The sequence below is a fragment of the Dipodomys ordii genome, unplaced genomic scaffold, assembly GCF_000151885.1.
Source record: "Dipodomys ordii isolate 6190 unplaced genomic scaffold, Dord_2.0 Scaffold109, whole genome shotgun sequence".
NCBI classification, from domain to species: domain Eukaryota; kingdom Metazoa; phylum Chordata; class Mammalia; order Rodentia; family Heteromyidae; genus Dipodomys; species Dipodomys ordii.
Window position 1 is genome coordinate 1,556,676 of NW_012267325.1, and position 24,687 is coordinate 1,581,362.

Here is a 24,687-nt window from a genome sequence, read left to right on the forward strand (position 1 = left end):
CATCAGGGATCATTATATATAAAATGATATGTTGTCATTTTGATTTAATTCAAGTATGGATATATGAAGATAAACAAAACAGGGTATCCTCCTTTGAGATTGCACTGATTTCTTATGACTTTGGAGGCTCCCAGCTACAGGCTTAGACTCTGCTCTGTAAGGATAGCCAGAGTCCCAGAGGATTTGAAAGTGAGATTTGAGGTTCACTCATGAATGGAGTTGAGGACAACAGTTGTGATGCTGTCCATTCATGAACATCCATTCTCAGTTTATTCATGTGCACACAGATACCACACTGCTCAGCCTCCCTGGTGCTGGGCTAGAAGGTCAAGTCCAATGTCATGGACAGAGGGAGATATGCACTCCTCAGCCTGGTCCACAAAGCTCCCATTCATGTGGTCCCTCGCCTTTTCTTTCTGTGGGCTGATTACTGATGACAACAATCCTGAAAACCTCAAAACCCTCATGCTAAAGTTATGGTGACAATTATCTGCACCTCTAAATCTTCCCAAGCTAAGCAACCTGGAATATTCTACTCTATACTATCAAATCAGAAAGAAACACACTTGTATTGTGTTTGTACTCTTACTTTTTAAGCCTGCTTGTTTAGCCATTTTTATTTTCCCTGATAAAGATATGTGCTGGCCTGAGCTTCCGTGGGATCCCCTATGGCTTCAGGAGATCCCTACATGGTGTCTGGGGTCACCACAGTGATGTTGTCATGTCCCAGTGCCCTCAAGGCAAAAATAAAAGGAATAAATGCAAATCTCAGAGTCTGTGCTGAATCAGGGCTCACCTTTCTCTTCAGAAATTGATAGAAAATATTCACATTTTTGCCAGCTATACGGAGTATCTGACACACATTCTTCCTGGTGCTATTCCTTTTGAAAATAACCATTTACAAGTCAAACAACATCATTACCTCAGAATCAGGCCATGAGCCATATTTGGCCTATAGAGTATGGTCTATCAATCCCTAGTCTAGATTTTTAAGAAGAAACAGAAAAACAGCATTTCCTAAGACATGGAAATCACATAAAATTCAAATTTGAGGGCTATTGATCAAGTTTTATTTGAACATGGCACATTTATTTGTTTATATACCAGCCATAGCTGCTTTAGCTCTTCCCAGGGCAAAGCTGAACACTCCTATCCAGCATATGGCCCACAGTGTCTGAAATATCTATCTCATAACCCTTTACAGAAAGTTTGAAAACCCTGGTATTAATGGTCCAACAGGGCAATTGCATTGACAAAGGAACCAATTCCTCTACAACCCAGGGAAGACACTGGGATCCTTAGCTCTGTACTATGATGATGGTCCATCTTTTTAAAGGTCCTGAATTTCAGTGGTGTCCCCCCAGCTCCCCAAAAAAGTTTTACCACCTAATGGAAGTGTTCTGATGACACAGTCTAGATAAACTGCACTCCAATTTTTTAACCTCCTCAAGATCACATTTTCTAAAAAGGGTTAAGAGGACCAAAACTCACTGGGAGAATTGAGATTCTGTGTGTTATAAAACAAATACTCAAAGAGCCATTACAAGTTAACAATTGACATGTTTTTCTAGCTATGGGTTGTTGTCATTAGTAAGATAGTGTACTTTCAAACTCATGATGCAATTTAATCCTGTAAGTCAAGAAGATGAGATGGCTTAACAGATGAGAAAATCTAGGTTCAATAAGAATAAATAATTTGCCTAAAGAGCTGAAAATGGAGATGAGACTGTATGTTAGATATGTTTAAACTCAGTCATCACCTCTTTTCCATCATTCCATAGTGAGAAATTTGAAGAAGCTATCATATTACTTAATACCATGCCAATATTTGAGGTGTGGGTGCACCTATACCTACCCGGTCTTGGGGCTTAAACTCAGTGCTTGGACACTGTCACTTAGCTTTTTCCCTCAAGGTTGGTGTACTACCACATAAGCCACAGGCCCACCTTCCAGAGTGAGTGTGTGTGTGCGTGCGTGCACACAAGCACGCATGTGTGTATCTGCTGTTCCTGGGGCTTGAACTCAGGGCCTAGGTGCTATCCCTGACCTCTTTTTCCCCTCAAGGCTAGCACTCTACCACTTGAGTAACAGCTTCACTTCTGGCTCTTTTAGTAGTTAATTGGAAATAATTAGATCCTTAGATCTCAGCCTCCTGAGTAGCTAGGATTTTAGGCAAGAGCTACCAGTGCCCAGCCCACTTCCAGCTTTTTGCTGGCTAATTGCAGATTAGAATCTCATGAATTTTCCTGCCTGGGCACCCAAATAGCTAAATTATAAGTATGAGCCACTGGTACACATTGGTGGGTTTTTGGTTTTTGTTTTTATTGCTTTTAGTTGTCTCACCTATATTCAAATACATCTAGTATTTATTGAATATAAATTTATGTCAGAGTCCGAAATGTTTTATTCATTTGGTTTCTAACCTCTTACAACTTCTCCTCTATAAAATAGCCTTGGGCATAGCAATTTTACAGTATTAATGTTGCATTAAATGAGTGCTGGACATTGAGAATGTTTTTAATAGGTGTACAAGGAAACAGACTAAGATTTGTATGCCATCTTTTTTTCCTAAACGTTAGCGTAGTATTCAGATTTTATTTTTCATAAAATGAGGAGTGAGGTTCAATACCATTAAGATCCATTCTAACCCAAATTCCTATGAGACACAGATGCTAAACAATAAGAGAGCAGGTAAACAATGGAGCCATTGGGTGTGGGAACCCTAGGAAGGCTTCCAGTGAACCTGACTCATCAGCATCTTAGCTAAATACAAGGTAGAGGTGTGTACTTTGATATTAACAATTAGATCGTCTATTTCTCCATTCAATGGAGAACTATTTTTTTTAAAGGACTAGTTTTCTTTCAGGAAATTCAGCAATTTGGATTTAGTTTGAAAATAAATATATAAAGCAAAAACAGCTAGGACAGATATTACTAACAGCATCTTTACTTAAAATAATATCCATAGACTTCATTTCCAGCTACAACACTGTTGTTTTCCCCTTTCTTAGTCAAGGTTGTACTGTGCACCAGCACTCTCTTTTTGTTCCCATCACCTTTGTTATAAAACAACACTTCCTTATAACACCCAACATGCCTTCTTCCCACAGCTAGGGTTACACAAAAGGTGGGATATTCTCAAACCGTTTTTTTTAGTACATATTGCTGTAACATGCCCTAATTTTGCATTATATCAACCGGATCCTGTGTCCCCTCTCTGAATGGCTCACTCATTGAACTGTCTAAGCTACTGTGACTAAGCTACTTCTCAAGTATCTGGTTCCCATAGAGACAGAACAGCTACTACATTGTTAGGCATTCATTTCTTTATATGCATGTGGAGAAAGGCCTAGCCTCATACTTCACCAACAATGGACAGGAACATAACTAAATCTGCACTCCAAAGAAGAAAGCAGATTGACACTAAGCTGCCTGCAGAATGTGAGAGGAACAAAAGGGATACAAACCACTCTCATCAGCCTGGTGATTATTACTGTTTGGAGGAATCTTGGTTGAGGCTCACACTTTTACATGTCTTGATTATCATAAATTCTTCTCAACCCTAAATGCTCCCTGAGGAGTACAGCATTAAGTAAGCTTTCTCCAGTGCTTTTGGCTGACTGGATATCTTGGCAATGTATCTTCCAAAGCCACTCGGGCAGGAAAGAATGCTTCAGGCAGTGAGACAACAGGTTGACAACAGTGTTTTATACAAAGAAGGCACTCAGTGAGTGTTAGAAGAAATAAAACAAGAGACTAGGAGGTTTGAGCCCTACATCGTGCATTGTTGACTCTAAATCTGCAGACCTCATGGGTGCCTTGGGCTCCTCTTCCAGTTGCCTCCTTGCCTGGACCTGGTATCTAACAGGCATCTCAATTGTGTCTAACTCCATACTTTCTATTTTCCATCCATATCAGCTTTTCTTCCCATCTGAACAAACACATGACTATTCTTTCCGTTGCTCAGGCACAATGTAGAAATCACCTGCCATTCTTCTCTATCACACCTACTGCTCCAACTAAAATCACTTCAAAAGCCAATACCTGCAGTATAATCCAGAACCCAATCCATTTCTCTCCATCTCTGTTGCCAGTGATTCATAGAACCCCTCATGTTACCTATCTGGATACCCAGTTTTCTTCACCTGTCATCTATTCTCCACACATAACTACAGTACCAGAACCTGAAAATGAAAATTACATCTTTTTTTTCCTTCTGTGTTCTCTGATTTTATTGTTTAGCTGCAACACTGAGGTAAATATTTTAATAAACTCTCATATGAATGTATTATTCATAGTCATCCAGGGGCTCAATATCATATACCATTCAAATAAATTTAGCCTTAACAGTAAAGAAGCATATATAAACATCACCACAGGTATTCTCAAAGTAAAATACCACCACTGTTAATCACTAAAGGCAATAATCAATTAAATAACTGTCCCATTTGGGAATAAAAGTCAGGCATCTAAAGCATTCAGCAGAAAAAGATCTCACCTCTATATTTTAAAAAGCATTCAGTCACTTTAGTGATTGTTGTTTTATAAAGTAAATAACATTCACTGTAGTGAATATTATTTCTGACACATTAGCGTTGGAAATAAACATATACTCAATCATATAAAGCATATTTTACTGTTAAGACTAAAAAAGTCAAAAAAAGACTAAAAAAGTCATCTCTTTTCTGTTCACTTATGTGTTTTGCTTATTCTATACATTTGAACTGTATCAATAAATTGTTTCCCATTTTATAATTTAAAATGCATTACTTAAATTAAAATTGCATTTATCTGGACATCTGTATTCATTCTATGCCTATTTACTGCAAAGAAATGCAAAATTGACGCCAGGCAGAACTCACCCTCCCATATCTGTTGGCATAGGATCCTGTCAACAAGGAATGGAAAACGATGATTGTCTCATCCAAGTCCCAGATGAACACTCTCTACAAAGGAAGAATCAGATCAATATATCTTTGCTTCATTGAGAAAACTGTTATTCAATTTGCTTCAAATTGCTTGAAATTGAGATAGATGAAAAATATCAATTTACCATTTTCTTCTTTTCTTTTGTTATTCTTTCTTTCTTTCCTGTCTGTCATTGGCTTTATTTGTTTATTTATTTATTGTTGTCATTGGCTTAAACTCAGGGCCTGGTGCTGCCCCTGAACTCTTCTGCTCAAGACTATGGATCTACCACTTGGAGCCACAGCTCCACTTCTAATTTTTGAGTGGTTAGTTAGAGATAAAAGTCTCACAGAGGCTTTTCTTTCTGGGCTGGCTTTGAACTGTGTTCTTCAGATCTCAACCTGAGTAGCGAGGATTATAGATATGAGCCAACAAGGCCTAGCTAATTCACCCTTTTCTTAAACAAAACTATTTCAAAGAGTATCTCCCAATCTTGTTGTTGTTGTTTTTACATATAACCTCAAATGAGGTACTTGAGGATAAGTATACTAACATCAATGTAAATATAGAAAATAAATAATATGTCTTCTTGCTTGTGAATAAAATCTGTATCAGTTCTAAGAAAGTACAAAGTGAATTATCATCTTTTTATAACTTGAGAAAGCAAAGAGCAGTTAATTAAAAGTCACTGTGTTGACCTTTTCTCAGTCCTTCATTCATTAACAAGTGGTATAATAACTAATTTTATGTTTATTCTTATCAAGCTAAATATTAAAATTTGTATGCAGAAATTAAAACTTTGCTTAATCTATTCACTGTACGTTAACCATTAGGTAGTTATAAAAGGGATGAGCTACAGAATTAGACCTTGTTAATCTATTCTTTTCAAGGACAGAAAAATACTTGAATATTATGTGTGTCTGGAACATATGCAGGCTTAGCTTTCCTTGTTAAACAATACAGGACAATAACGACTTATATTACCTTTACATTATATGAGTATTTGGTATGCAGAGTACTCTAGAGAGGTTGCAGAAGCAGTGTAGTAGTGATTTAAAGAAAGACTGTATTTGTAAATCCTATCGCATATACAAGGGACCTGAGCAGCCATGGATGTTAGTATCTTCAGTGGAGGTTCTAGTAAGGTTCTCCTGTGGATACTAAAGGACGACTACTGAGGGAAGACTTAAGTGTACTTCGGTCTTCAGTATAATGAATGTTAAGTAGTATTTGGAAGAATTTATTTAAAAAAACATTGAAGACACAAGAGAAAGCCTCCCAAGACTGCTTGTCTTTCTTCCCATTCCCACTCACACCAGTACATATTTGTGTACATAAATGCTGCTGGAAAAATGTTCATCGTTTTGGCCAAAATCATCATGTTTTCCACCATCAGATTTCACTTTGGCAAAAGAGCAGAAACCTAATTGCAGTGGATGGGAAGATTGTGAAATGTGCCACCCTTTCAGCTCTTACTTAATCCCTCCAGCTTTGAACTTCACCAAAACATGTCTGAGGAACTGATTACCATTTAGTGTAGAACATTCCAGGTTTTACTTTCTCAATATACACAAGTGGGTCTTCAGTTTCAAAGTGGACTTTATTAAGCATTTTCAGTGTGGCACTGACTTAATTGAAATGGCAATGGTACAAAACAGTACGACAGAATTTTGTTCAGCCTGAATTACATAGCTCACTTCTTTTATAAAGAATTTTATAAATTTTATAGTCAATATGAAAGAAAACAAAGAATTTCACAGAGCTGAGCATGTAGCTGCATGTTAGAGCCCTCCTACCATAAACAAGATGCTAGCATCTACCTACCCTCCCCCCGCCCCCCCAAGCACTACCAAAACAAAACAAGACCAAAAACAATTATGACATCAACAAAACGACTGCATATTTTCACTAATGTGAAAAAAAGAAAAATTGTTCTACCAAGTATTAGTATAAAAAAGAAAGCAGTAACCAAAAGCTTTTGGGTAATAGCCATTGCTGTTCACCTAACAGTTCTATAAAACCATAAATGATATTTTGTTCTTTACCTATGTATGGATGATGACATACCTCAAGATCAGAATCTGGAGGAGGTGAAGGATTATTGTTTCTTCTGCCTCGTCCACGTGATTTCCCATCTGAACCTCGACGTAATCGATCAGAATCTGAATCTTTAATGGGTGTTGATGGGCTGTGGATTGTACTGTACTCTGTAAGAACATAGGAAGGACTTTCATCTTAAAGTTCACAGGCTATAGTGCCAAGATCAACCTTCTTTTAATTCAGGAGGAAGTTTGAAGAGTAAAGCACATTCCATTCTGCTTACATTCTACATTCTCTTTTATTGGCATTGGAACATAATATATGAGATACCTGATTCCTGATTTGTTTAGAAACCTTTGATATTTAATTAGAGGAAACAAAAAGCAGGTTGTACTATCTAACCTAGATTTTCCTGTGATTAGACAGTGCTGCCCCAATCCCAATTCCCCAAGCTATTTTTCTCTCTCTACAAATGGTACTTGGCCATCCTGAGAGGTTCCAACATTTACCCCAGCTTGTGCTTTCCCAGCTATCAAAATGATTCTAGTTCAGGGAGAGAGATGGAAAAAAAAAAAAGGTTACCAGTTCTGAGGCAGGAAAAAATTGGGTCATCAGACAGATTTTTTTTCTTTGAAAAATCTAAAATCTCTGCTTTCTGCCACATTTTACTAACAATAAGGAAGCGAGAGCAGATATATGGAGAACACCCACACCTAGCACAGTAAGTACTATCACAGGCTTCTCCTATGTCTTAGTCTCTTTGAACCAAACATCTCAAACTAGGCAGCACCTTATAATTACCCATCTGGCTACCTCAGAGAAACCACTGAAATAATTACATAGAAACCACAAAATAAAGAACAACTCCCAAATGGCTGGAAGGAAGAGCTGAGCAGTTCTGTGTAGCTGAAGGAGATTCTTATCCTGTGTCCAGAATGAACAAAAACACTATTCATGCTCACCTCTTAGGCAGGTTTTTCTTAGTCTATCCGGTACTTACATCAGATAATCAGCCACCTCCCTAAGTTCCAGATGTCCAGTGTGCTGGCTTTTCCCCAAAGGCCGTCTGTCAGATTTCTTTACTAGATAAAGGTGGGAATTTCTCAATCTAACATGAATGATTGTTTTCATTGTGGTGTTCTTGACTGTTATTCCACCACAAAATTATGGCAAGCAACTGAAGGACTAGTAGCCCTTATTAATTTATTATTACATTCAGCCAAGAGTCTACCATCAACGCTGTGCATGTGTCAAGACAGCGCGGTCTCAGCATTACTCCCAAGTTTAAATGCTTCTTCAAAGCGCTGAGTCAGAGTAGATAGGAATAGATCTCTACAGAATAAATTCCATTTCTAAATCACATCTTGACAACTAAATAGATTCCCACCACTTATAGATGAGACAATTATGTGTTTTTCTATCTCAATCAACCTAGCAAATTCCTCATATAAACTATGTGATTCTGATACATTGAAACCACCATAAATGAGCTACAACCGTATCATTCAATTATGGCCCAAGAGTCCAAAGCAACTCTAGTCAGGAGGTTAATGTATTTGGTACCTTGGGATGTAGTTTTGAGCCAGTACATCTCACAGAACTGTTAGAATATGATGCTGACTGGTCAAAATTAACTATTCTCTAAATCTACATTAATATCCTTTGGTTGCAGTGGTAGGAGAGGAAGGCTTTCTCTCTTGAACAAACCAAGCATGTCTCCTCCATATTTTACAGAGACTTGGGGGCTCTAAATAAATACATTTTGAGTAGTGAAGTGGATTCACAGTTGTATTTTTGCAGAAAAATTTAGCCTTCCTTTTTTAATTAGCATGCATTCATTGTACAAGGGGGATAGCATGGTGCCATCTCCATGTATACATAAATGTGTCCCCATCAAACTTTCCCCCTTCTTTCCCCCTTCCCTAACTTCTCTCCTGGCTTGCTAAAACAATGTCAAAGGTTCCACTGTCCTGTTTTCATATGCAAAGTATTTTGACTACATCCATCCTCAGCTGCCTTCTTTGTTAGCATTCCCCTCTTTCTTTTAGTAACCTCCATAGCCTGACTTTCCTATCCTCTATTTTGTTTTAAAATTTTAGTATGTAGTAATTGTACTCAGGGGCAGAAGCGGGGCTCAATGGTAGATCATCAGTCTAGTCTTTCTTTTAATGATATCCTGTAATGTACATCTTGGTGTGGAATCTAAGGAGCCCCATTGGAGACAGAACACACGATAATATATTCCATGGCAAAGCATTCATTTCATAGCTGGCAGAGTTAACATCAGATTCAGTGAGTGCTTTACGTATTTCATTATAAAATCTACCTTGAATGTGAGCTCCCCAGCTTTTACAAGTTCCTATTTGACAAGAGCTAAAATACACCAAACAAAGTATCTAGTAACAGTATGATTTCTGCCTTATTTCTGCATAGTTTAATTTTGTTCTCAAAGTACTTTATTTTACCTAGGTCTTCTTGGCTTAGATTGCCTCTTACTAATTACTCATTTCTTTATTTTTGGTACTTACTTTATCCCTTCTTTAAAATACAAAATAAACTTTTAAAACATATATTCACCTCATTTGGGGAAATGGATAGAAAAACTATAATTAAACCAAAATTTCAATTCTGTAGGTTTCTCTCAAAGAAAATAAATTCACTGAACAAAGTAGGCAAATTTTTAAATCATATTATCTAAAGTTTTTCCAGGTGGAAGAAAGAATGTCTAAAAGATGGACAATCTGACACCTTTGAATCTTAATATATACACACATTTATTACTTACAAGCTTCTATTGGTTAGAAAATTTAAAATGATACAAAAGCTTGTTTGTGTGTTTTTCCTTTTTGTTCCTTGGGATGGGATTGAATACTTTTAACTCTCTTAACCAGCTTTCCTGATTCTAACTTCTTCCTCCAACTAGGGCAAAACAACTCTAATAATTTAATCTTCTAATCCACTAGCAGCTCATGTTTCCTTAAAACCTTTTCCAAATTGTTCAGCTTCTCTCCCACTGAGATAATGGATGTGAAAATATGTTGAGGGGCATTCATTTTACTTGAGCACTGACTGGATGCTATGTTCCAACTATTCTAGGCACAAGTACTAAGAGCCTGGAATATATTGATGTATCAAACAGATTCAATATCTATCTTCTTAGAGCATAAAACTCAGAGGAAGATATAGAATCATAGAGAAAAAGAAAAGAAAACTTTCAAAACAAAGGAAATGTTTGTAACATGAGGATAGTAGAATGCTAGAAGACCTTGGAGAAAGTCTACATAACTCAGGTTCACAGGGTTACAGAAGCTTCTTGAAGATGGTGGACAAATTCAACAGTAAAGATAGACTATAGATTTAAATGTGTTCCAGTCAGGGGCATGTGTACACAAAGGTACAGAGAAAGTATCTTACGGTTATGAACTGTAAGAAACAACAATCAAACAATAAAAATTTAAAAAAACTTCAATCTGGTTCTCATCTGCTAAAGAGCAAAACAAGGAAGCCGAAAGATAAGGCTTCAACAAGGACATGAGGACTCTAGCTTCAGTGTGACAAGAGGATGGAGATAATCCCAACTAAGAAAAGAAGATGGGAAGCAGGATAATTCAGAGACCATGTGAAGGATGGCAGTGATCTAGACATAGGTGATAGGTTAAAGCAGTGATTGCTGTGAGAGGTTTGCAGTGTCATCAGTAGGTAAAAGCAATAACTAAGTAGGGAAGGAAGAAGGGAGACAAGTGCTTTGGAAATTAATTAGGTAGATTGAAATACTAAATAAGAAATTTAGGAAGAAAGAATTGCACATGAGAAGTTTTGCACTGTATATACTAAATTTGTAGAGTTTCCTGGCATCTAAATAAAAATGTCCAGTAGATGGCTAGACTTCTATGAAGCATGAAAGAACAGAAAAGAAGGTATGGATATAAAACTGACATCATTTATAAGTAAAGAATGAATGTATTTAAAGAAATGCAGTGTGCATAGAGGAATTGGACAGAAAAAGATAAGTGAGGTGTGAGGAGAAAACAAAGGTTGGCACATTATAAAGGAAGATGTACATCAAGAAGGATAGTAATTGAATAAGTTCAGATCAGACAAGAGAAAGGCAAAACAAACATTGAACCCAAGAGCGCTTCAGATTTGGAGTGAAAGAAGTACTTGATACACATGGCAATAGTATCGAGAATAGGATTGAGAAGATACAAATGTAAGTACGAAGGAAATTCTACAAGGTTACTGGTGACTGCATAATGAGAAAATCTATGAAAGATTTTTGAGTTCTCCATCCTCTCTGACTCCTCGGTGGTTGTATTGACCCTGCCCTCTTTTAAACCATGAACACATTAGATCATCTTGACTTCCTTGACTCCTGCTTCATGATATTCCCTCCATGTCATTAACCCAAAAGCTTGGTGTTTTCTACCAGTTACACTCACAGAGTTGGCCTAGGACAAGCAAGAGTGTACATTTGTATGTTCATCAGTGCACTGCTTCTAATCTTTAATCTTTTAAGATTCATCTTCTAAGATTAAAAGAGTAAAGTCAGCCAGGGTTACACTTTGTGACATAGTTGGTGATATTCTAAAGCAAGTAATTTTATGCTAGTCTAGTAATAATGAGTAAACGGACAGCTGGTAGGTGGGCAGTATTTTGAGCAGCTTCTCCAAGACGCTTTCTCTGCCAGTAGCTGTCAGTGGCTGGTTGTATCTGTGTGATACTGAAGGTTGATCACTCCAAACTTTTTCCTCTGGACCTCTTGATCTGAGTATCCCACTGTTTGTAAGACCATGCCATCTGAATAGCCATGGACATATTTTAACTTGTGACAAAATGAATCTGCTCTCTCTCTCTGTTAGCAAGTCTGAGTAGTGGTACCAATACCTCTGCAGTTTTCAAATCTAGAAACTCCTTTTGTAGCCTATCAAATCAGAATTAGGTTCTATAGATGTTTTTCTTTAAACACCTTCAGTTTAAGAATAAGCTTTTGAAGTATGGAGGTTCCTCAAAAGACTCCACATAGAGCTCCCCCATGACCCAGCAATCCCACTTCTGGGCATTTACCCAACTGATCACAAACAAAGCCATACTAAAGCTACCAGCACAACTATGTTTATTGCAGCATTATTCACCATAGCTAAGATATGGAACCAACCCAGATGCCCCTCAGTAGATGAATGGATCAAGAAAATGTGGGATATATACACAATGGAATTCTATGCCTCCATCAGAAAGAATGACACCACCCCATTTGTTAGGAAATAGAAAGACTTGGAAAAAATTATATTAAGTGAAGTAAGCCAGACCCAAAGAAACATAGGTCCCATGGTATCCCTTATTTGCAATAACTAGTATAAGTCTAGGATAATCTTACCAGAGAGCAGAAAAGGTCAAAAGCTATGTACACATGACCATATAAGATGATGCTAAGCAAAATGAACCCCAAGATATGGATACAAGGGGTTTTTTTCTTTGTTGCTGTTGTTTTTAACTACGATGTGATTTTTTTTTGTTTCTTTTGTATGTTCTTCCCCCATGGTATAACCCCTGTTGTCAATGTATTTGACTCCGATGTCCTACCTCATGTATACACATTTTTCTAATTTGGGGAGGGTAAAGGAAATAACAAAATGGTGAAATAGGGATACAGGTTGACCCATTGTAACAATGAGACATACATGACACTATGTTGAAAATGAACTTTACAACTTCAGGGGCAGGGGATGGAGGAGTTAGGGAGGTGGGGAGGTGGAGAGAGAAGAAATACTAGGGGGAAAACAAAGGAGGGGGTAACAATGCTCAATAGGAAATGAACTCACTTCCTTCATCATGTAATTGTAACCCTTCTGTATAGTATCTTTGCAATAAAAACATTTCAAAAGGAATAAGCTTTTGTCATTAAATTATATAACATGCTATTTCCAGTATTACTTCTCCAAGCTTTTTAACTATTTTCTGTACTACCATCAATCACATAGAGTTAAAAACAGACAAAGAAACAAATCTCTTCAGTACTTCCAGAATGGAACAGGAAAGACAGTATAGATTTTTAGGATACTCAGCTACAACCTCAAATGCTTTTATTGACTCTTCATTTCCCTACTAATAATATGCTTTTGTTGTTGTTTTTTTGTCATTTGAATGGCTCCATTTTGTTTCATTATCTGTGAAATGAAAGCAAGTAAGATAAGATCAAACTGGGATGTGAGCAAAGGTACTTAGAGCTGTATATGGCACTAGCAGCAGTCTGTTAGATACTCTAAAAAAGGAAAAGTCTCCCAGAGTCATCCAAAACCTTATTTCTAATACTTTATGTATATTCTACCTCAGAGAAATCTAATTATCTCAAGCCTCTGAAAGTGCCAGGCTGTTTCAAGACTTAGGACATGTTATTTCTTCTTTGTTTTTCAAATGTCTTTTCTCAACTTTTACTCTCTCTCCACTATGAGTGTGAAACTTCTATTAGTCCCTGAAAACCAACCCAGGTATCTTCTTTTTGAATTTTCTATCTAAATCTTGTTTAGTCCCTAGTAATTATTCTTATATCTGTAACAGAGTCTTACAATATTTTCAGTAATTTATGTTTGTAGTGAAGAATAAACAACCAGACAGAATTATTTTGAGAAAAGGTCTTCTACTTCTACTTTGTCAGAGTATAACCTATTTGTTATTCATTTCTGCATTAAGTAACTAGTGTGTAACACAGGCACATATAAATCAAGGCTGAAAAGTGTTTCTTCAGCCTAGCTTTTATCTATTAGCGCTAGGAAGATTATCTAATTTTTTTCTCCTAGCTAGTCAAAATATAAATTGCTGTATTTACTTTAAAAACCTCATTTAAAAATTAAAATTTATGTAATCATTTAATATTAAAATCAACACAAGATCATTAAAATTCTACATTTGTAGACATTACAGAAGATTTCATAAATCCTTCTATATTAGCAAGTAAAACAGACTCCTGGAACTTGGAAGAGTCCATCAGTTCCTCTTCGCTCCTACTCCCACTTGAATGAACCTGGGGCAAGTGACTTCCTTTTTTTTAAAATTTTTTTAGTTCTATCTCTTGTTTATCAAGTAAAGGACACAGTTTGCATTACTCAGCCTTAAAGATCACTTATCTATCAATGAAGACTTCCTAAACCTTCCTATCAGCAGCTAATTCTTAGGCTCTCCCTCCAGTAGATTAGTCATCTTCTTACTAAAAGATACACCTTGAGTCACTCCAACCATCATAAACATTGGTTTATTAACTAACCAGCACAAATTCCTCATTTAGCTATGTTTCTTATGCCACCTTCAATGTGTCACCTCTTTGCTTATACATAGTGCCAGAGTTTTAACAAGGATCCTGTCTATTTAAATCCTGTCAGTTTTACCATAATGTGCACATGGGTTGCCTTTTCTTATCTATTTTTTTTGGGGGGGGGTCCGCTAGTGGGACCTGAACACTGGGCCTGGGCACTGTCCCTCAGCTCTTCAGCTCAAGGATAGCCCTCTACCACTTGAGCCACAGAGCCACTTCTCTTTTTGATTTTTACTTATGTGGTGCCGAGGAATTGAACATAGGGTTTCAGGCATGCAAGGCAAGCGCTCTACCACGGAGCCACCTTCCCAGCCCGGGTTGCCTTTTCTTTAAAGACTTCTTTGCTATTTTTTCAGGCATTGAATAATAGTAGATAATTGTTACTTTGCATATGTTAGAAAGGCTTATATATTTTTTAAGTTATATTCCCTATATTCCCTTTTGTGAACTTCTAAACCTTTTGCTAATCTTATATCTTTTATTAATTAATATAAAATAGTTTCATTGTTGAAAATATTTGAAGATATTTTTCTGGCCTGGTAAACTCCTTAAATGATTCTGTTACAGAAAGTGTTTTTTAAAATTTTTATGGTGTCTTGCTGCCTGGCATGAAGGCCCGGTAGGTTCCTAGAAAATTTAGAAATGAACATTTCACATCTTTGTGTGTGTGTGTATGTGTGTGTTGCTGTATTACTTCCATATCTGGCTTTTTTGCTGGTTCACTGAAGAGATAAAAGTCTCTCAGATATGTCTACCCAGGCTGGCTTCAAACCAGGATCCTCAGATCTCAGCCTTCCAAGCAGCTAGGATTAAAGCATTCACATTTACCCTAGAGTGGATCTCTAATCCCACTTTATACTCCGAGATCAGATGGTCACCATAAAGGAAGAAGGTTTTTACAAGCTGTCATCTCTAATCAGGGAGTATGGAAGCCTTCCTGGCTCACCTCTAAATCTGAGTTAGGTGAAAGATGACTCCTCCAAACAGAATGAAGTAACTGATCTCCTAGCCAAGATGCTCTGACCACAGGTACAATGACACTGGATCAAGGCCAGATGAGTTGTGATCTCTTGTTAGACCCTGAAGTTGTCTGCTAACAACATATGGCTTACAAAAATAGTGCAGATTGTAAGATCCTCAGACAGATGATCTGAATTCAGTGAACATGAGGAGTGGAATCCAATAATTATATCCTACTTATGGTCATGTGATAGTCAGATAAAAAGAACAACATATTGCTTCCTAAACATAGACATTGTTATGTTTGAGACTCAAGCACCCAGAACAGTTACATAAATGAGCATCATGAAGTAGATACAGGACAGTAGTAGACACTGTGATAGCCCTGAACGTGAAATGCTCATGATTAACTTAAGGGATGGCACACTAATCCCAAATCAAGAAAATTGAAAGTAAGAATGCGTAGAGATAGGTTCCATGGTCCCTTGGTTTTCTCTATAGAGTGGTAGATGTAGTTAGCTTCATGCTATTGGCCAACATAATCATATAAGGCATTTTTTGTACACATTTCTAATTTTAAATTAACTTTACTATCGGGGGGAAAACTTTCTGTGAAGTCTGGTTACTTATACTGTAAGTTGGTTACTTCAAATAAGATTACATGCCCAGAGCAAGTAGTAGAATCAGGATTCAAACCAAGGGTCAGTTAGTCCAGCTCTAAATCCCTAGCTATCAATCTAGGTTAAATTTTATTGTACAAAAGTGTGATATTGGTCAGGCGCTAGTGGCTCATGCTTGTAATCCTAGCTACTCAGGAGGCTGAGAGCTGAGGATCAAGGTTCAAAGCCAGCCCAGGCAGGAAAGTCTGTGAGACTCTTATCGCCAATTAGCCACCAAAAAGACCAGAAGTGGCGTTGTGGCTCTAGTGGTAGAGTGCTTGCTTTATGCTGAAGAGCTGAGGGACTGCACCCAGGCCCAGAGGCCCACGACCGACAAAGTGTGATATCTAAGAGACATTTAGGGATATCCTCTGGTTAAGGAGGGAAAACCAAGGTAATATATCATCTTTAGAAGAAGGTTGGGCTTCCTGAGAAAATGTGAAGAAAGTCGAGTATATCCTGCCGGCCCCCCAAAGGGCCAACAAAAAAACCCAACCAGTGGCAGGCTATGACATTTTGGAAAAGTTCAGCCTTTCCGGATTCCTTATTCATACTTACAAAAGTGAAGGTCTCAGGCAAAAGAATCTGTAAGGTCATTTGTAACATTAAAGTTTAAAGCTTCTCTAGTGCCTAGCAGTTTCATGCCAAAGTAATGAAGTAGATTTATGGATATAAGTTATGCTCTACATTTTTTAAATCAGTTGATTGAAACTCAAGCTATTTTGTCACAAAAACACTGTCAGACATGATTCCCAGTCAATCTATGTTTCCCAGGCAAAAGATTATAAATGTAATGTAAACCAGTAGGAAATGATTCTCAAATATCAGCAGCTTCATGAAGTGAGAAACGGTAATTGTATGAAGAGGTTTTTTTGGTGAAGGTATTTGGTATATGGTATTCAATATTCTTAAAAAGTCATATAAATATTTTCACAGCCTTAGAAGGTAATTTAGGGGATTACCAAGCCCACTTTCACCTTAAAATAATGACTCCCATTTTTTTCAAACAATATTATTCTTCTACTTAATGGTTCATCAGCCTGTGCTGAGTAGAGAAACAGAGGTGAGGGAGGAGGGAAGGAGGAAAATGAGGCCATTGAAGAAGAAGGGAAGGGAAGAAATATGTGAAGAGATGCCACCCACTGCTGAATGGTTGCTAAGCCAGGGGTGGCAGGTACTAAAGAGGAGACTGGGGGCTGGGAAGGTGGCTCAGTGGTAGAGCGCTTGCCTTGCATGCATGAGGCCCTGGGTTCGATTCCTCAGAAAAAAGCCAGAAGTGGCTCTGTGGCTCAAGTGGTAGAGTGCTAGCCTTGAGCTGAAGAGCTGAGGGACAGCACCCAGGCCCAGAGTTCAGGCCCCATGACCAGACCCCCCAAAAAAAAATTAAAAAAAAAAGAGGAGAATGGGCAGTGGAGACAGAACAACTCTGGGAAAGTGGAAGGCAAGAGAATTAAGTGTGAACAATGAGCTACAAGCTCTCCACACACTAACCTAAAATATGCTGTACGGCATACTTCTTCCTTATCCATTTTGACCTGTATTATCACTATCTTATTGGTAAGTAGAGCTCATTAAAACATTTGGCATATACTTAACTGAGATCCCATAGAATATACCTTCACAGTGTGCTATGAATGAAGAAAATGAATGTTGCATAGCTAATACCTTTTAGGAATCTTTACATTTTATTTTTCTATCCTTTGGCAACTTCAGATGCAGTGTTTTTTAGAAACAACATGCTTTATTAGGAACTCCAGGTTGAAGCCAAGCTCCTGGAGGTTGAATCAGTGATTTTGTCTTAGATTTCCTATCTGTAAAATGGGAGTAATAACAACCTTGTCCATATTTCATGGAACAGGGTGACAATTACCTCAGCTTTTAAGGCTTTTAGAAAAGAAAAATAAACAAAAGAAACAGAGAAAAGAAAAGATATACACAGTTAAATGGGGGTAAGAATGGCTGGGGGCAAGTAGGATGTGTGTGTGTGTGTGTGTGTGTGTGTGTGTGTGTGTGTGTTTATATAAGCAAAGGGAATCCTTGAAACTGCTCAAAGGAAAGAAGTAGCTGGGTACAGAGATCAAGGAGATACACCCTTCTCTGTAAACACTTCTGTGCCTTCACAATTCTGTCCCATTCTCTGGTACTTTTGCTAGTCAGTAAACTAAAATTACTCATTAAACTTACTAAGCTGAAAATCTGGATCTCAAACTAGGAATAAAAGTGATAGCTATTAACTTCTTAGTCCTATCTTTGTTTAAAACTTAGTTCCCAAACCTGCTTACTAAGCTAGAGATGTAGCTCAGTTGTAAAATATTTGTCTAGTATAATATTCCCCTGCAGCTCGCACACACGCACGCATGTACACACACACACACACACACACACACACACACACACACACACACAAATGCACATACCCTAAACCATCTAATCCCAACTAATGAAGTAGAAAGATGGCAAACACAGTCAGCTGTGTTTCCTCAACTACTTCTAGTTTAAAAAACAACAACAAATTGGTAAATGCTGTTGTCTTCCAACTTAAACCAAAAAACTCATCTGATTCATCCCATAGGATAATATTTTACAACATTTAAAATAAGAAAACAATTCTTTATGAAAGAGTACAGAATAGTCAGTGCTTTGGAGAGTTAATAAGCTAATTTAATTAGCTCAAAAACATATGGTTTCTTATTTTGATTATTTATATACAAATCATCTGTTAAGTATAAATGCAAGAAAGGACAGTATCCTAGAATCCAATGTACTAATATTGACAGCTGGCCAACTAATCAAAAAATTAGGCTCACCAAGAATGAGACCTGAAAGGGAGAAATGCTAAAAGACTGAATTTTCACTTTTTAGAAACAAAGTGAAAAGTTCACAGGCAATAAACTTTACTTTTATGACATTTCTGACAATTATAAAAATGAAGAGTAAACTGTATTTCCATGCCTCTTATAATCTCATTATGGCTAACACTGTATGTCCTTTGGGGGAAAAAAGAAAGAAAAAAATAACTACCATCAAGACAAAACAAATTCAACAACCCAAAACAAACATCTGTTTTGTTTTCTCACATCTTAATAGCCTGGCTATTTTAGATACAAATATTTGTTTTGCTGACAAATGTTTCCCCCCAAAAAGTTAGTTAAAATTGCTTTGCTGAAAATGGTTTATTCTTGAGCTGAACAAATTGCAAACTTTTCCGAAGTCCACAAGCATCTGTGTAAAAGAGCAAGTATGGCCAGCAGATTTTCCAAAGCCACATGTAGCAGCCTTATGCATGCTATTACATGAACATATAGGGCTTGTATGCCATTGCAAACCTGCCAATCATTTCCATAGTGAGCATGCGCAGGTATGGCAGGTACTATAGATGAGGCTCAATTTTCCTGCTTTTACAGGAAAGATGTCTGGCAGTCTAGTCTTTCATCCTGTCACACTGAGTTCCTGTGAGAGCTCAGAGTCCAGCAACTTTACACAAGAACATTCCCGTTTTTCAAGTCTTTTGCTCTACTTTCTTGTGCTTTGGCAGGGATCAAAGCACAGAGGGAACAAATGGTTTCCCATGCATATTGAATTCCCTCTTACACTGATTTTTCCTCTGTCACTTGAAATTTAATATTGGCATGATTCCTGTACATCACCTTAGCCACTAAATTGTCTTCCTGTGGTCAGCTAGTGCAAAGGTGGATTTCAACCACCTTTTGGGTAAGAAATTCAATGAGCAAACTTCTTGAAAAAATTGACTTTTCTATAGCATTCATAATAAAACTCATTCTTAATAAACAATTGGCTTTTATTTTTGCATACACATGAAATTTTTTATTTATATTTAAATTTTATAAATTTTATATTTACCATTTATTCCCTTTTCTTCTTAAGTGTTATAAATAGAATCTTTTCATATGAGCTCAGTCTGAAAATTCTTATTACTTAATGTTTATCGAACATTAAAAGGCTATGTGTCTTTGGAATCTAATATATTAAAACTGACTGAGTATAGTACCCTGAGTTTTGAGCAAAAAAAATAGGCAAATTTATAAAATGCAGACAAGAGTACCTACCTCAAGGATACACTAAGATTGAAGGTAATAATGCAAATAAGGCTGGAAGCCCAGCAATTGCAATTGAACCTAATTTATTATATATTATTACAATATAATTACAATGAAACATTCTAAGAGATTTTAGACACAAAATTTTCAAGCGAAATTATTTTAACACACACAGTAATAGAATTAGAAATGAATTTTCGAACATAGGTTTTGATCAGACATACATGAATGATAGGATAAATGGTACTTTTATAGAATGGCTGTTTTTAGTGATCTTTTCAGAAGAAAATCCTTTCTGATAATATTTTCAAGTTGTTGAAATATTAAATCACTTCTGTTTTGAAAACACTTTTTTATGATGCTATTATTAATATATCTAATGTTTGGAGATCTCTACTTCAGGGTTAAGAGATGAAAGGATTGTTTAGGTATTCGCATAAAATGAAAAGACCCTAAAACTTTTTTCTCTATATCTATATTTTCAAACTCTGAATAAAATCAATGACCTAACTAAAGAATTGTTATAAAATTTAAAACGAAGTGAACAAGTATTTAAATTGAAGGCAACCATAGATTTAATTGTGGTGCTATATTCCAGTCTGAGATTGAGCAATGAACAAATTTTGATTCTGATACAAAATTTCCACTTAGTTTACCATGAATAACCTACTTTTCAGAAGCTAAACACATTCTCTCATCTCAGAAAGTCATTTAGCAGATAAGATGTGAGTGTTTGTAATGGAGTGTTTGTAATGATACAGATCAGACACCATCAAAAATGCTAAAACTTCTATAAATTCAATGAATACATTCCTAATTCAAAGGAAGGGTTCCAATACTAATAAAACTTAAGTTAAAAATACTTTCAAATACATTAAAAAAACTAGAAATGTGAAATACAACAAAAACAGTGCTTTGAAGGAAATTTACAGGATTGAATTGTATACAGGGCAAAAGGAGATCTGAAATCAATCACTCAATCTTCAATATTAACAAATTAGACAAGTCAAAGTGATTAAGTCAAAAGTAAGCAAAGAAGTAATGAGACTAAGAGAAGTCAATAACAGTTTTTCACAAAAAGGAACAAAATCAGTAAAAATTGTCTTTAATAAAGTATAGTTAACAATTTAGCTTCTACTCAAGCCAATCAAGATTTTTTTAAAAAGAAAAATATACAAATGGTTAGTATCATAAATAAACGTAGGTGATTACTAGGGATTCCATAAACACTTAAAGGATAATAAAATTATGATATAGCATGTAGCATGTATCTGTTGGTCCAAGTGCTCTAGAAGTTGAGGCAAAATGATCCTAAGTTTGGGGCCAGCCTGGACTACTTGTTTAGAACCTGTCTCAAAATTTAAAAATGAAACAAAAGAATTTCCTGAACATATCTATGCCTACAAATTGGATAAAGCAGATGCAATGAACAAATTCCTTGAAAGACACAATCTAACACAACTCATTCAAAGAAAAACAGATTAGGTTGAATACAACCATATCTAATGAAGAAACTGAATCAATAATTAGTAAATTTCCCCAACAGAACAGACTAGATCCAGATGAGTTCACTGGTAAATGCTATCCAACATTTAATGAGCAAATTATTTGAATTTTCCATAACCTTCTCTAGAAAACAGAAGCAGAGGGAATTTTCCATAATTTAGTCAGAAGCCAACATTACCTTACTACCAAAACCAGACAAGGATATTGCTAGACATAAAAACTACAGACAAGGATCCGTCATGAATGTAGATGGGAGATACTTAACAAAATGTCAGCAAACAGAATTGAAGAATCAATGAAAGAATTATACATAAAAAGAATGCAGTCATAATATTCACAGCATATCCTATAAAAGTAGGAAAATTAAGATGTGCACTTGGGTTGGGAGGAATAGGGGAGAATTATGAAAGGAGTGATATTGATCAAGATGCTTTCTACTTATGGAAATCCGTCAAATGGTAACCCCTGTGTACGACTACATAATGATAATATTTAAAAAAAATAATTATCTACCATTACTAAATAGGATTTATTCCAGACAATACAAGGTTGGTTCATATTTGACAATTAAATAAATGCAATCCAACATACAACTAGGCTAAAGATGAAAAGTCATGATTGTATTAATAAGTAGGGAAAAAGCATTAGACAAAATCTAACCATCATTCATAATAAAAAATTCTGTCAAATTTTGAAATTTATAGGAAATTCCTCAAGTTGATAAAGGACATCTAATGAAACCTACAGCTAATCAAAACTTCATAGTGAAAAAACTAGCTGCTTTCTCCCTAAGATCAGGAACAAAGATCAAATGCTTCATGTACCATTCCATTGTTTAGGAAGGCCTAGTTAATTTAAGAAGAAAAAAATAACAACAGATGAATAGATTGTGAAGGTAGAAATAAATATGTCTTTGTTCATAAATGACAAATGTCTATATTGAAAATGAAAAACTGATAAATCAAAAATTAAAATGAAATATCTCCTAGAACTAAGAAATAACAATGTTTCAGGAAGCAAAGTAACAGATATAAGCCTATTGCTTACTTATATGCAAGTATTTATTCAAAGATGCAGAGAGGGTGAAGCTATAAATCTAACAAAGTTATGCAACATCTATAAGGAAAAGCATAAAATCGTAATAAAAGAAATCTAAGATCTAAATAAAAAGCTATTTCATATCTATGGATAGCAAGGTTTGATATTATCAAGATTTTAATTTATCTTAACTTATTCTTAATTTCACTGGAATCCCAAAAGTTTGCTTTGTAAATATTGACAAACTGATTCTGAAGTTTAAAGAGACAAAGATGTTGAATAGCAAACACAATGTTGTAGAACAAAGTAACATGATGTACTGTCCTTAAGACTTACTATTGAGTTATAGCAACCGAGACAATGTGATATTGGCAAAGAATAAATAGATCACTGGATTAAAATAGATGCACATAGACAGTCAACTGATTTTTGACAAGGGACAAAATTAGATAATGGAGAAAACACAGTAATTTCCATAAGTGATGGTTAGAACCACTAGATCCATACACCAAAAACAAAACAAGCAAAAACTATACCCTAGTCTTAAATCTTGCATAAGAAACAATTCAAAACAGATTAGAAACTGATGGCCATGGGTTTCCTAATAACTTTTTAGATACAATATCAAAAGTGTGACTGATGGGGGAAAAATTGACTAGGGACTTAATTAAAATAAAAAGTTTTCTGTGAAAAATCCTGTTAAGTGGAAGATAAGTCATAGACTGTGAAAAAGTATTTGTAAGTACATAAGTGACAAAGAACTTGGGACTCTCAGATGTGCAAAGCATTCTTAAAATTCAGCAATAAGAAAACACCATGTAAAGACGCAGCCTTCAGGATGAATAAACAGAATTACCTGCTGTGGGGTCCGTAACTGCTTGACTCGTGATGCCAGATGGTGGTTCTTGGAGTTGGTAGGTGGCATTGGTGGATGGTGTGGTTGGGCTGGTGTTACTGCTTGTCATGTAATGAGCTGGGTATGGTGAGCTGTTATAATACTGTGCATACTGACCCTGGGCAAAACTAGAATAAGCTGGATAGTCCTATTAAATGAAAGCAGAGGAATAATCTGTCAGGAACCATGATTTCTCAAGTTTTTAACAATTATAAGTATGTTTGTATTTATGTGTGTTTTCTAAATTCATCTAGCTGAGTTCACATTCACTGATGAACTCACACACTTGCAAACAAACTACATAAGATTATACACATTCTTCAAATAGCTTCTCTTCTATGATTCAGTACAGTAAAAGTAAATCAATCTGAAAACCAAATAACTCATAAAAAGACTGTTAAAGAAACTGTTTAAAGAAAAAAACCTATTAAAAAGCTGAGGAAAGTTCTCACACTTTAACAGAAAGTGTTTTTTTAAAATATAATAATATCATGTTGTACTTAAACGTATTTCAGAAGTTAAATTGGCTCTTTAAATTACCTGCTGAGAACTGTTAAATCCGGAGGAATTTGTGAGTGAATTATTTCCTGTGTATAATCCTGACGATGTTGTAAAGCTACTACCTAAAACAAAATGAAAAGAAATAAAACTTACTAAGCTATGCGGAAAAATATGACTGTAGAAAAATATCACTTAAGGCAGAATTGGAACTTGATTTATCTTCAACACTGGAATCCACTGCTGTGAATAAAATTTTGTTTTCTTACAATGGTTGACTATTATAATTTCACTGTATTATGAAAGATGAAGAAATAAAAAGTTCAAATTTCTGAACACCTAAGTCACATCAACCAAGAATAGAATTATGCATTTGTATGAAAGTATCTTTCACAATACTATTTTTATTTTATTTTATTTTGTTTTTTGTTTTGTAACTGAGGCTGGAACTCAGGACCTTGTGTTTTCACTCAGTGTTTTCCCTCATGGCTGGTGCTCTACGACTTGAGGATATACGCTATTTTAATCTGTAAGATACTAAGATCTTTCAAGTCTTCCTATTAAAGATGCATGCTCTGATTATTAATCCATTTATTAATGGATTGAAGTTTAGTTGTTGTTGTTTCAGTTTTGGGGCTTGAACTCAGGGCCTGGGCATTATCTCTGAGCTTTATTTGCTCAAGAGTAGCTCTCTACTACTTTGGGTAACAGACTACTCTGGTGGTTAATTGGAGATAGGAGTCTCACAGACTTTCCTACCTGGGCTGGCTTTGAACTGTGATCCTCAGATCTCAGCCTCCTGAGAAGCTAGTCTTTACA

The 24,687-nt window shown here is 36.0% G+C and overlaps 1 protein-coding gene across 5 annotated transcripts in view; it reads right to left on the bottom strand.

Moving 5' to 3' along the window:
* Eya1 (EYA transcriptional coactivator and phosphatase 1) overlaps positions 1 to 24,687 on the bottom strand; it is a 140,954-nt gene that overhangs the window by 57,337 nt on the left and 58,930 nt on the right. For 3 of the 5 annotated variants that reach the window (XM_013028424.1, XM_013028422.1, XM_013028423.1), the window contains 4 exons: positions 23,911 to 23,993; positions 23,332 to 23,518; positions 6,976 to 7,115; positions 4,863 to 4,946 (listed from right to left, as the gene is read on the bottom strand). In XM_013028424.1, coding sequence (XP_012883878.1) covers positions 4,863 to 4,946; positions 6,976 to 7,115; positions 23,332 to 23,518; positions 23,911 to 23,993 — 494 coding nt within the window. Of the gene's footprint in view, positions 1 to 4,862; positions 4,947 to 6,975; positions 7,116 to 7,965; positions 7,970 to 23,331; positions 23,519 to 23,910; positions 23,994 to 24,687 lie in introns of all 5 variants that reach the window. The other 2 variants (XM_013028426.1, XM_013028425.1) reach the window with 1 other exon arrangement.